The sequence below is a fragment of the Ciconia boyciana genome, chromosome 7 (genome assembly GCF_034638445.1).
Source record: "Ciconia boyciana chromosome 7, ASM3463844v1, whole genome shotgun sequence".
NCBI classification, from domain to species: Eukaryota; Metazoa; Chordata; class Aves; order Ciconiiformes; family Ciconiidae; genus Ciconia; species Ciconia boyciana.
The window spans coordinates 40,806,877-40,820,740 of record NC_132940.1 but is presented as its reverse complement, the minus strand read 5'-3'; the positions used below and the strand labels follow the sequence as shown (position 1 = coordinate 40,820,740).

General features: G+C 39.5%; 2 protein-coding genes across 4 annotated transcripts in view; one reads left to right on the top strand and one right to left on the bottom strand.

The window, feature by feature from the left end:
- Window positions 1–13,864, top strand: part of LIMS2 (LIM zinc finger domain containing 2) — a 36,542-nt gene that overhangs the window by 13,052 nt on the left and 9,626 nt on the right. For all 3 annotated transcript variants that reach the window (XM_072866414.1, XM_072866413.1, XM_072866412.1), the window contains 3 exons: window positions 3,377–3,536; window positions 4,369–4,435; window positions 4,728–4,848. In XM_072866414.1, the coding sequence (XP_072722515.1) occupies window positions 3,381–3,536; window positions 4,369–4,435; window positions 4,728–4,848 (344 nt within the window). In that variant the 5' untranslated portion in view covers window positions 3,377–3,380. The remainder of the gene's footprint in view (window positions 1–3,376; window positions 3,537–4,368; window positions 4,436–4,727; window positions 4,849–13,864) is intronic.
- Window positions 7,034–12,477, bottom strand: GPR17 (G protein-coupled receptor 17). Its single transcript, XM_072867952.1, has 2 exons — window positions 12,386–12,477; window positions 7,034–8,105 (listed from the first exon to the last, which is right to left on the bottom strand). The coding sequence occupies exon 2, from the start codon at window positions 8,066–8,068 to the stop codon at window positions 7,034–7,036; it is 1,035 nt and encodes a 344-aa protein (XP_072724053.1). The 5' UTR covers window positions 8,069–8,105; window positions 12,386–12,477.

Sequence of the window (13,864 nt, the reverse complement as noted above, 5' to 3'; positions counted from 1 at the left end):
TTGAGGAGATTAAGAAACTATGGCATACGTGAAAGTAAAACTTTTGAATAAAAGCAAAGTCATATCTTTAGGGCAATACCGAAGTTGCAAATTTTAGCTTGAGTGTAAAAGAATAAAATGTCTTAAGTAAAAACTGATGCAAAGTCATGAATGAAAAGAGAGCTGAGAGAGAAAACTCGAGCTATAATTATCAAAGAGCCACAGCTGCTGGTTTGTATTACAGGAGACACACTGGTCAAGAGTTGTGTCCTGTACGTCTCTTCCCAACAAATTTCAACTGGGTTATAGTTGAGGCAGAGAACTGTGTTATTTTGTGTACAGTTTTTTTTATGTGTGAGTAACAAGTCACAATCATTAGCTCATTTGCATTGTGGCATTTCCTGGACAGCTCAGGCTGTATGACAGTCATCTTTCTTATGCTTTTAAGGAAATCTTGTCAGCATCAACCAAGTTCTTCTAGCTCAAACATTTTGAAAATTTTTTAATGTTTTCCATTTCCAAGTCTTTGAAGTGCTTGTTCTATGCTGTTTTGCAAAATCATTAGTGATTTTTCACTGCATATCATATTCTGTTGTTAAAATGGTATTTGAATATCTTGAACAAAATTCCATAGCTAGGAGTTGGACCTTTTGCATCATGATGCATCAGCAGAATGGTAAATAAACTCTTGGGACTCTTAATGTTCTCTTGCTTTTGCAAATGAATGAGGTAAATTAGGTTTTTGAGAGTTAAAAACTAAATCCAAAGTTGTACTTCATGCTAAGGGAAGACAGTGAGAATACAGAACAATAGTGCATTTGACATTCACTAGGAATTTCAATTTCCCGATAGATTTTTATATTGTTCAAAAGGTAGGGCTTACTGTGGGGTTACCCTGTCTTGACAGTCCTCAAATGCTGGTTTCAAAATGAAAGCTCCTGAAAGCCTTATTCTTATGAGTGAGTCCCTACATCTTCATCATCTTTCTCACCAACACAGCCATGGGACTTGTGTCAGAATCTCTCCCGGGATAAGTATATTCAATAGTGTTTGGTGTGAACTGTCACACTCGTGATCTTGCACTGTGTTTCATACAGAAACATGGCTGTGCAGATTGCAAGGCTGTAATTGTTGCATGCTGCCGCTGTCTAGGTGGCAGCTCTGTTCTTGCAGAGTTCAGCCAGCAGGTAGTTGGTAGTGGCAGTGATGGGTACTGTTCCTTCCCTAGAGTGCTGTTAAACTCCATTTGGAGAAAGAAAAAAAAAATCAGGATTTTTTAAATGTTGATTTCATGTTTGTAAAGAAAAAAACCCAATAAACACAACCTTAGATCATGCTTTGTTGTTAGTGTGTAGGGTGTAATACTTGATGTTGTGTAGGAAACTGAGACTTCCTGGAACGCTGTTTTGCCTGTTTTCTTCCATAATCCAGAGGAGCTTTTTCAGTGATGTTGACATGAGGCTTTCTTAATCATGGCTGTTGGCTAGCTCAAGTCTTGGAATTCAGGCATCAGATTTTTCAAGAGGGAGAAAAGACTTGATGGGGAGATTATGTTTTCAAGTCCTGATACACATTTGCATGATGTAACTGAAAGAGTGGTGATTGAAAACTAAGCTGATTAGGTCTCTCGGCTTTGCTGCAAACACTGATGTTTTTGTGTTGACCTATTCTTTTGGTACTCTGTCAGGATAAAAATGTTTCTTTAACCTGTGATCTCTAGTTTATGATATTACAGGATTTCCTGCTTGTCCATAATTCCGGTCCATGTCTGTTTTTTAAAGCTCCTTCATACTGCAGTAAGGAGACAAGTTTCTGCTAAATCAATACTACATCCTTGAAATTATTACTAGCTCCCTTGGTCTTTGCCACCCTTGGAATTGCAGTGGCAGAAAGAAAGTATATTTTTACTGAGCGGTCACTCCAGGTCACAGCATAGGATATTTCTACAGGCTGCAGATGCGATACATTTGGCTCAGCTGAGCTAGCTGAGGCACAGGGCTGTTTTTGTTTCTTCAGGAGTGTGAGGTTGCTGCCTGCACTGCTGCCTGCTTGTTCTGGTTGTGCTCAGAGCACAAAGCCCTGGAATACAAATGGTGGCGTGTTTTTGTAGGGGTGTCTCTGACCAGAGGAAAGAGAATCTTCTGCTACTGGAACATGCTTATTGAATTACTGTTCTCTATGAAGAGGTGTGGAAAGTAGCATGTCAGGTTGTAGAGTAACACTAACGATGGAAATTCAGTTCAAAGTAGCTTTGAATATAAAAAGAAAGAAAAAAAACTTTTAAACCAAGCCATCTATCATTTTACGTATATGTTATGTGCTTCAGGAAAACGACTACACAAATATTTCAGAGATTTTTAACATGCTGGAAATTTTTTATACTCCCACCTATAAAACTGCTATCTTTCCAATCATAGAATTCAGAAGGTGTCCAGAAGGCATGAAATAGTTTTCCTATATCTAAAAGTGTAACAATATTGAATTTTTATATTATTGGTTAGTCTTGCGGTTAAAAGCAAGATTGCATTGCAACAAGAAACGGAGACTCTTTCCTTATAATTTTTCCCTCCCTGTTTGGACATGCGATATATGATTTTAAAACTGCATTCTGTTAGTATATAGAGAACTTAGATTTACCGTGATGGCAAGTGTGAAAATTTTGTGAAGGAGGTTAGGGTAGTTTCGCATTTTAGGAGAGATAGAGCAAACGTCCTTTACATGATTTGTGAGTGTGGCTTTGGGGGTTTTTTAGCCTCACTTTCTGAGGAAATGAAGCTGATGTATTTTCCTAGCCAGCCAGAGAGACTTCTCTCTTCCCATACCTTTTTAACAGTTTGACAGTTTCAACTAATTTGTCAGGAAGACAGAAGCATTGTATGCAATTATTTTCCAATGAATCTTGTGCACATAAGCTGCTGTGTAGAGGGGGAAATGCCCTGTTAATTCCTACAGTGAAGGGGAGACTGCAGTGGGATATCAGTGCTTATTACACATCAGAAAATCCTCGGAGGTGCACATCCTGAGACCAGAAATCCCAAGAAGTCAGGATCATTGTGTTTGCTGCTCTCCAAACTACTGGTTTATTTAAAATTGTGGATATTTGGTATGAACTATTAGCAGAATGACATAATGCGGTGAAAGACTGGTGAAGCAGTCAAAAGTGTGCAATAGGCAAGTCTGCTACATAAGCTCATTCTGCCGCGTGTGAGTTGCAAGAACATTATTTCTAACTGATGTCAGTGCTGAATTGACTCATTGGTCTTTTTTTCATGTAAAAGGGAGTTTAAAGCAGTGGAAATGTTGCGTTCATAGATGTTGGGGAAGCTTGGATGATATGATTATACTCATGTGATTGGCTGTGACATTACTCATGTTCTTACTCTTGTCTTTATTCCAGTAATATGTCTGATGCTCTTGCAAATGCAGTATGTGAACGCTGCCAGACTCGATTTGATCCTGCAGAGAGGATTGTGAACAGCAATGGGGAGCTCTATCATGAAAACTGCTTTGTCTGTGCTCAGTGTTTTCGTCAGTTCCCAGATGGACTTTTTTATGAGGTGAGGTCTCATACTGTGTGTAAGAGAAGAGAAATAGCTCCATTAAAATGCAAGGAATTAGGTGACAATTCTGGCAGAAATACAAATTTCCATCTTTCTTGCATGTTTAATTTCTTAGCCCTAAACCTTTGTTGCTATTTTTTTGAGGGGCTTCCAAGTTAATTTCCTTTTTTTTCTTCTCACATACTCCTTCCTATACATCAGTAACAACAAAAACTGTGTGCTTGCACTTTGGGTAAGAGGCATTTCAAAAAGAAAATAGAAAATGTTTCTTAATATTTCATTAGACATAAGTGTATTTTTGTCTTTATTTTTAGATATTTTGTACCAAACTGTTGCAATTGGGCAACTGAAATTGGTGAATCCATTTCAAAATGAGGTTGAAATATTTTTACAGAATGTGTGCTCACACATATTTTGAATAACACATTATTTTAAACATGCTGCGTTCTTAATTTGCCATGAGTTTTAGCCCCATGTAGGAGGAGTAGTTCTAAATTACATGAGTAAAAAACACTAAAGCAAAAATGAAATTAAAGCCAACTATAGGAAAAGGGCTTTGGACACTTCAAGATTTTTACTGTCTTGTAGCAGCATTGCTATTAATTTAACTATTTGCTATGCAAATTCACCATGAGGCTGAAGTCATATCTGGATATTTCTTTAAGAAAAATCCTTAGGAGTTTAAAAACAGGTGATGGGGGGCTGCAACTGGAAAACTTGACTGACCTTGACTAATTGGTCATTTCAATGGAAAATCATGCTGAACTATCAAGACGTAAGAGTAGTTCAGTTATTGATGAGGGCTCCTTCTCTCTTGTTTTGTTCACAGTTTGAAGGTCGGAAGTACTGCGAGCATGACTTTCAGATGCTGTTTGCTCCTTGCTGCGGGGAATGTGGTAAGATGTGGTGCCTGTCAACACTGCGGGTAACAGCTACAGGGCTGTGCAGACCTCCCACCACTGCAGTGACATCCAGCCCTGGGCTAAGATTGTTGAAGTCTGGAGGGAAAAAAGCAGGATAACAGCAGTGGTTTGGAGTATTGTGGTTGTGGGAATAATTGTTTTTTTTTTTCTAAGTTAGAATGTAATAGTTCTTGTGGAATTAAAAGTGGAAGGATTATGGAGGGCAGTAGACTTTTGATAAGACTGTTTTCTGCATGCATCTAAAGGTGTTGCTTTCCTTTTGCAGGTGAGTTCATTATTGGGCGTGTTATCAAGGCAATGAACAATAACTGGCACCCAGAATGTTTCCGCTGTGAGCTCTGCGATGTAGCACTTGCTGACCTGGGTTTTGTGAAGAATGCTGGCAGGTAAGATAGAGCAGGAGCTCTGAAAATTTTATCAGTATGTTACTGATACAGTAGTGAGATGTTGAGAGTGGTCAGTTAATTGTACACTGAGAGGTAAAGCTTGAAAAGGTAGAGAAGCAGCTTTAAGGAATAGCCTGTTAGGAGATGGGAAATTGAATGAAGAACAGTGTTCTTCATCCAATGAAACATGTAGAAAGCAGAAACTCAAATTTTAGTAGCTAGTGGATGGGTTCTGGAAAAGAAAGGGATTTCAGGCAAAAAGCTGAATAGCAAGTGAGAAAAAGGGATTATGTGGTCCTGGGCAGGCTATTTATCAAGTAAGCTGCTGAGCAGGAAATCAAGATACAGCAAAAGGCCAAGAGAATAACACGAGGATTACAGCAAAGCCTGTTCAGCATGTGATTTCCCTGGTCTTTGGAAATCATTAATTTTATATACCAAAATATAAAAATGAGTCCTAAAGTTTGATTAATGTATTTAATTAAGAAGTAAGAAATAAAAACATAAAAGGGAACTTGTACAAAAGCATACCATGATAAGAAAATAAAACAATCCAGCAGTTAGCAGACAGTGTTGCACAATTCATAGTTAATTTCAGGCTTTCATATGTTTTGAGCAAAGCCTAGCAGTTTTCTAGAGTTTATAGTCTCACTAACTAAATGGTGAAGAAGGAAAGGAAAGGTTATATACTTGTACCCTGTCCAGCAGGGAGTCCTCTCAACTCCCTCTTCTCTTCCATCCTGCATGCAACTTCTGTGCCTTAGTTTTTGGAGTTGGGCATAACTGATTTTCTTTTGACACCTAAGCTTGTTAGAATGGGCTGTTGTGATAGCACCTAGGGTGTTTTGGGAAAACAGTCAGGATTGAAGCAGTTCAAGCAAGATAAACTATGTTTGATTTCATAATTTGTGGACCAAATCTAAAATGGTAAGGAGCTCATTCCCAAAAGCATAGAAAAGGGGTATGCATGTGTATGTATCTGTACATTAAAAATACAATTAATCTGTCACATGATTTCCTATAATACTTATCTCCATGGCATAGAAGCAGTCTTCTAGTAAATATTATTGGAAACTCTTTTTTTCTTTTTCCCGCTTCTCATTGTACCTGGTCTTTCCTAGTCTGCCTGCCATTTCCAGATGTATTGCACTGGATGCAATTTGTATCAGTGAGGATAGTTAAGATAATTCCTACTTTATCCATAGTGAAGGAATAGTCTTGCTAGATAAGTCACAAAAAATAATTGTAAAACATCTCAAAGATAGGAATCTCTTCTGGAAAAAGTAGACTTCACTTCTTCATATGCTTACTTTTCTTCACTTTTGCCATTTGGGTTCATATTTTGATGATTCCATATGTAGTAAAGATGAATGCTGTATTCCTAAACAGCCTTTTTCCATTCTTTAGTTTGATGGTTGTCAGGATACCTAATGTTTTGCAGGGAACTACGTAAAAAAGGCAGTGTGGTAAATGTTGTCCAACCTCTGTCTGCAGCTTTGAGACAATGGCAGAGGGCAGAGAGAAAAGGTAGTGTGAAGTTTAGCACTCATCTCCAGCTCTGAATGCTGGGAAGAAGTAAAAAAAATTATAAGTCCTGTCTTAATTCCAGTCCAAACTGGGTGCATTGCGGCATTTTGGTCTTTTTTTCTTGCCACCATTTAGTACCAATTTTCTGTCTACTACATGTAAACGCTTTGAATTCGGAGACTTGAACAAGATGTGCAAGCATGCTGTCTTTTCATCAGGCAGGTCTATTTTAGGAGTGGATCTCTACTGCTGGCACAATATAAAATTTTAAAGTAGGCTGTATGCATTGTGCAGAGGAAGAGTCGTTGCTCAATGCTTTGGGAATTAAGTTCTTTTTTTTTTTTTCTTTTTTTTTCCCCCAAAAATGTCTGTTTAATAGCCTCTTTGCTCCCTTCCCTTTTCCTAAGTGTTCAGCCCTCAGTTTCACATCTTGGAAATCAGTAGAACTGTACTTCTTTTTGCAGTTTCAGTAAGACAAGAACATGTGATCTTTGTTGTTAGAGGGGTTCTTGCTAATTGCAATCCCATAAAAACAACAGAACTTCCCCCCTCAGGATGAGTTTGACTCTGGGTGGACTATCTCGCTACATATTTGTGCTCTCAGCTGATTTTGGTGGAATAGAGGGTTCTTAAGTTGAAGCAGTGACAAGAGTCATGTTCACAGTTCAGATTTAGCACTTAGTGAGCTTTCATTTGTCTTACCCTCGTATGTTTGAGGCAACATTACAGTCTTTTTAACACAAAAGAGATTGCACAAAGCCTCACGGAATTTCTCAGCTACAAAAAAATACATGACTGGGTCAAAGGCACCATTTAGACTTGTGAGGCAGGAAGTGATGCGGTTACTGAGGGCTAGAATACGCTGTGTTTCGCAGGAAGTTTTGGTCCCATTGTAATGGACAATGTAAATGTAGCGATTGACGTGATAAGGTACAAAGCAAATCAGAAAGATCATCAGGACCATGATGATCATTTTGATAGCTTTTTCCTTCAGGTGTTTCTCAACTCTGTTCCCACTCTTCAGGCTTCGGATGATTAATAAGTAGCAAGTCACTGTAGTAACAAATGGGAAGGTGAATGCCACTGCTAAGGACACAAGGGCATGACGTGATGCCTTTTCTCTGTAGAGCTGCAGGCAGACCGTTGTGTTTTTCATCTCGACTGTCTGCACACTGAGCAGCAGAGGTGCCATTGCAACCCCAACTATAACCCATAGAAAGGCACATGCCAAATGGGCATAAAGAGACCTGCGGAGCTTGATGGACTTCACAGGGTGCACAATGGCTAGGAAACGGTCAACGCTGATACACATGAGGAAGTAGATACTGGCATACATGTTGAGATAAAAAAGGAAGCCAGTGAGTCTGCATGGGATCTCACCAAATGGCCAATGATTACCAGAAAAATGGTACACCAGCCGGGTGGGAAGTACCAGCACAAAGGACAGGTCAGCCACAGCAAGATGCATCAGGAAAATGTTGGCAGGGGTGCCTGACTTTTGGTCCCGGATGAAAAGCCAAAGAGCCAGGGCATTGCCAACAAAAGCCAAGATGAAGTCCAGGAAGTAGAAAGTGGCAAAAAGGATGTTCTCAAGGTGTGTCTCTTTGCCACATTGCTCTGATGTTTCCAAAGAGAAATTTGATTGAATTGAGCAATTGAAGAGTAGGCTTGAAGGATCTGCTGGGCCATTCATTTTTCACCACAGTTTTGAAGAAAAAAACACCCAAAACCTGAAAGAATTGAGACAATATATTACAAAAGAGCCTGGTTTTGTGAAGAAAAAAAAAACAACAAACCCAAAAAAACCCACCCAAAAAACCACACATGGAAATCAGTGATGTCTCCTGTGTGCTAATATTGGTATTTAATATGACAAGTCAGTCTGAGTTTAAACTCTTATATTAAAATTCTGAATACCTCCTGCTTGGCTGAGTTTTCCAGACCATCAATTCTTGTTGAAGGAACCACTATAAAGAGCTAGCTAGCTAGCTGATTATGAGCTTGTCCCCAACCTGTGCTGAGATCAGTTGAATAACAGAATAGTGAAATGCTTATATGTCTGGTTAATGGAAGAGTAGAAGTGGGTTCTGTATATCTAGCTAGAAAGTATTCACTATGTTTAATTTGAAAGCCTGATTCAGGACTGAAGAGCTCCTAATGAGTCAGCTTTTCTGAGCACAGGTATTTGTTGTAAGGTGACCTAGCTTAGAAGATCCGTCTTGTTCCTAGAAGAGGTGGAAGACAGGTCAGGTATTGCTGCTATTAAAAAAACCGCAGGGTTCCTGAAAATCTTTGAGAATTATTTTAGTCTAAAGTCCTGTATTTAAGGCAAATGCATCTAGTTCCAATATAGGAGGAGACTGTTCAGGTGAGTAGCAGCATCTCATTCAGCAAAAAGCACTGAATTGACTCAAAAAAAATTATTAGTAATGCCCATGCTGTCGGTTACTTGTCAGAGTGTCCTCTTTCCCTTCAGCTTTCTTCTTCTCCCAGCATAACTCTCTCTTCCTCCCTCAAAAGCCTGAACTCCACTGTAGCTTATCCAGGGCCTTTTCCAAGTAGCAGCTTAGTAAAACTGAGCTTAGCTTTGCCAGTCTCTCTGTTCTCTGCAGGGTCCGGAACAGCATCAACAAAAAGTGGTAATATTTTTCTGGACACCTACCCATGTCTTTTTATACACTTCTCATCTGTGGGTACAGGTGGTAGGGAAATGCAGGCAGACTGAGTTTCCAGTTTCCTGTTACAGTATGTGCAGCAGTACCTCCATCGTGCTCACCATTGCATTTTGTACTGATTGACCATTTCTCTGTAATATTCAATACATCTTTAAATACATCCATTTTCCTCTACTGAGATTAAAATTTTAAGATGGTTGCTGACATCGTTAGACAAAATTTTTAGTCTCGGGCAGAAGCTATGCTATGTGCTGAAATCTTTCATCATTAGGCAGTTGATCTGAGGCATTATGCAATGCATCCAGCTTCCCAACAGAACTGATTATTCAGATGTCTAAAAATATTGGTGGCTAATCGAGAAACTGAAATGGGGTTAAGAACAGACCAATATATTGGAAAATGTAAATGAAATTCCAAGGTAATTACCATCTTCTGTTTGGCTGCTGTCACTTTCAGGTGGACAGAAAACTACAATAGCTAGAGATTAATATGCTGGACCACTTCTGTTTAGTTCACAGTTGAAGAGACAAAAGTCAACAGAAGGGAGACTGAATGAAATTCAGAAACTGAAATTTCTTCATATGGCCACAGAGGGGCCTTCTTACTCCATGCATTGCCTAGATACCCTGCGTGTTTATGGCACAAAAAAGGCTCTAGGTTTGAGTGTATGGGTACTCACTGCCTACTGCCAGCTGCATGCTTCTTTGTAGTCCTAGACATGGCAACAAATTATTATCTTGGAATTACTAGAAGTGCATGTGCAAGGAGAATGTACAGCCCTTTTTTCCAAGAGACATTTTATCTATAAAAATACATGTGAAATCTTGCTTTCATGTACAAAAGGAAAATTCCCTGTTGCAGTTTTCCATGTGAATTTCCTGGGTTTGCAGAGGATCCCACATTTTTTGTTTCTAGTGTTTATTTGTCCCCTACAAAGTAAAACCTGCAAGTAATTTTGAACACAAGATTTTGAAGTTTGTATGTGAAAATAATGTTGAATGCTCAGATACTTGTCCTCCCTGGATGGAATTAATTTAAATATGTATTTTTCTATTGCATACCAAAGGAGAAATATGACGAGACCATGCCTTTTTACTGGCTGTTAATTTACAATGGTACCTATCTCCTGATGATCTGGCCATGTAGCCTTTTTTTGTGTCGGGGATTTTGTTTAAATATGCTTTTCATCTATGAAAAAATGTCATTGGGTGATCTTCATATACACACCTGTCAGTGATTGGGTCGTCTGATGGCTAAGCATTACTCTAGACACAGTTGTGACACCACTGAGAAAGCAGTAAATGCTGGCTTGGATCAGCTGAAAAGGCAGAAGCAAGGGTTGTCTAAGGGAACAGACAGGGTTGTCTCTTGTCTTAATGATAATGATTTAAATCAGTTCAGGAAGTGAAGCAGTAAGCAGACTTTTTCCCTGTTTACAAGCTAAATACTAGGGGTTTAGCACATTGATCAACATTGATCTGATTCTATTTGAGCTGATTTCCTAAGGAGGATCTTTGAGATTCAGATTCAGCTGAGTGTCAGTGCCAGACTTGGAATAGCCAAGACTTAAAACTCAAGAGTTCTGTCCTCACTGATGGCAGCGTTGAGTCTGCCATTGATTTCTATCTGGACGGGCTTTCACTGCAAAATACTGTGGGGTGGAGTAGAAAGGAGAATGTCAGAGCCATCTAAAAGCCCAGTATGTTAGTGTCAGGAAGGGAGAGGCTTAGAACTAATGATAACATTGAAATAGATTCAGTCTTTTCATTTGAGTGCCTTCATGGGACAGCTGCTGTAATTTACTTTTTAGAGCAAGGTGAAGGAAGGTATTTTTCGTTGCGTGGTCAGAAATCATAGAGGAGGGAAGTGGGCCTCTTCCTAATTTTGTTTAGGTTTTAAATTAGAAGGGAATTTTAATCAAGTTTTTTATTTTTTTTACAGATCTGTTTGTTGACATGAAAATTTTGGTGTAGCACCTGAGTAGGTTAGGAAAAAAGCTGATGTCACTAGAATTAGTTGTTGAGCTTATTTTTAGAATTGATATGTTTTGAACAAAATGCTACAACTTTACAAAAGTGATAGTTCTTTGACAGTGTGTCCTGTAGACAGTGTGGAAAGCCCTTCGCTGTTATTTACATTTCCACTTCTATTTTGCCTGGTTTTATCCTATCAATTTAAAATAAATGTGTTTAATTTTTAGTTTTTTCTATCTTTTTCATTTGTTATGCTTACAAAAAAGCACTTAAAGTCCTGCAAAGCTTGTTGTACTAGTCTGTATGAATGCTAAGAGCAAACTAGAAACCTTCCCAAATGACCTAGAATGTGTAGTTTGTGCTAAGCTATATGGTGCAAGAGGCTTTGACCCCACAGACAGAAGACTCCTTTAGGAGTCTGGCTCATTGTCCAATACTTTCCGCTTGGATTGCACTCTTGATGTTGTACGAATATTGAGTGATTTACGTATTGCTAAACAGAGCACTATTCTGGAATGAGCCATTATCCCAGGCCTCCCAGGGCTGAGCTGTAATGGGGATGTCACTGCTCATTTGAAATGCATGCACACTGACCATATTTCATGCCCTGTTTCTCTTCTGCTCAGAAACAAGCAAGATAACAATCCACAAGGCTGTCAATATAGACACAACCTGGTTATTCTTTCAGCAGATGCTCTGTCATTAATGAAATAATTAATAAGCAGAAGAAGTATTTAGCTCATAATAAGTTAGTTACCTGGCTAGTTTGGAGCTTTTGTTATAATGCCCACTGCAGATAAGTTTGAACTGTATGTTAGGGTTTGTAGTGGATATCAGAAATTCCTGTTCTTGCTCTCAGCTAGAGCAGTTTCTGGTTTGGGATTATGCTAGTTTGTGGTTTTTTATGATTATGGTTGTAGTGTCTTGTCGAATGGGAGTGTCTCCTGTCTTTCACTGAAAGTAATCTTCATTAGAAATAGTCCACTTCTGACTGAACTTCTTCTCCGGAAAATCACTCCCTGCTGAGCTTCCCACCCTTCAGCTGAAATAATTGTTTCTTGTGAGCGTCAAAGCAGTGTCAGAGAGCACTGGACATACCATACAACTGTCAGTTTTCCTGGCACAAATGGATGTACATTAGGTACAGAATTCGAAAACTTTTATGTTTTGGAGGAGCAATGTAAAGAAGAGTGAGGAAATTATTCTCTGAAGTTCAAAAAATGTTGCCTGTTCTTAGTTTCAAACATTTCCATTATATTCATCTACCTCTGTGTGTGTGTCTTTCCACCTCACTGACACCAGCTAAAACAAATGCCATTAGGAAAGCTCCTTCACTATTCTACTAACAAGTTTGTCTCTTACCTCTTTACAGTGCAGTCCTATGGGTGGAGTATAGGGTCCTTTTGGGGAAAATATCAAGGAACTCCTCCTGATGACAGCAAACCAAACAGAAGCAGCAACAGTGAAAACAACAAGATGATCCAAAAAGAGCACACAGTTGCAGAGTTGCTGAGGGTAGAGAGGGGAGCCCCTCTATATAGTGTCCTTCTAGCTCTGATAGCGCATTATCAGCTCAGTCACACAACAGAGCAGGGGAGAGGACACCCCAGCACTGAAGAGCAGTCTTCATCCCAGCTGAGCTCTTGGCACTGGGGTTGCTGCTGCTGTTATAGATATGAATATACTGTATGAATATTCCAGTGTTCATGGTGCTTACTAAAGGCTGCTACTGAACTCCCAGCCGTGAACACAGACTTCTTGGAGTCCCCTGATTATTTTAGGAGGGTGGAGAGAAGCATTGTTTGGGGGAAGTCTGGTATTAATAGACACAACAGGACATTTCAGAATGGGATAATTCCATAATGGTGGGAGTGGGGAGGGGGAGAGGGAGAGGGGCGGCTGCTATGGTAACAGCTTAGCCTGTCCAACACTTCCCTTTGCTTGCAATAGAGGAGGGTCTATGGGACAGCAGAGAGGGTTTGTGAGTGGGGAGGGGTTTATAATAGTTTATCAGTCCAAATGGCTGAAGGCATCTTATTCAGCTGAATGAGAGGGCTCTCTTTCAGGACACTTGCTTCAGGGTCCCTATGTCCTGCCCTATATAATTACTCTGCATTTGACAGTGCCGAATAAAATTGATGCCTTTATGCTGAGATGAGCACAGCTGCATGTTTCCTTATAATGGGGTGCTGTCTGCTTTTTCTGGACTCCGTCTGGGCAGACAGTAGTTCCAGCCCTGGAGAGAGACACTTGCTGACAGGAGGACTCCGATTTGGAGAGAATAATAATGATACTTAGCACTTAGACGGGCGCCTACCAGCTGAGGGTCATAAATGTTTGAGGTCTCACAACAACATCTGTGTTGTATTCTTATCCCCATTTTACAGATCTAAGGGTAAGTGATTCATCACAGCAGAATTTTGGAAGGGGCCCTGCAAAGAACCCACTACTTCAGCCATAAATCTACCCTTTCCATTTGAACTTTTCCTTTTGTCTGATGTCTTTTGAGAATGGCCTGTAAATCTCAGCAAATGTTTCACATAGTGATATAGTGAACAGAATTAAGCAGGCTTGTCAGTTTTGTGACAAAGAAACCCACAGAAGTCATTCCTCTGTCATTTTCATTTTATCATAAATTATTCCCAGCCTGCAGCATTGCAGCTAGAGGGGTAGGTAATAGGCAAGTAAACTGAATAGCTTCTCCTCAGAGCTCCTAAATATTGGGATAAAGCTGGTGGATTCCATCATTTTATGCTTTTGCCCAGGCTTTTCTACCAGAAATTTGGCTTATCTACCTGTTCAGGACCATACTTGTAATGTGTTCTAGAACATGTGATAGGA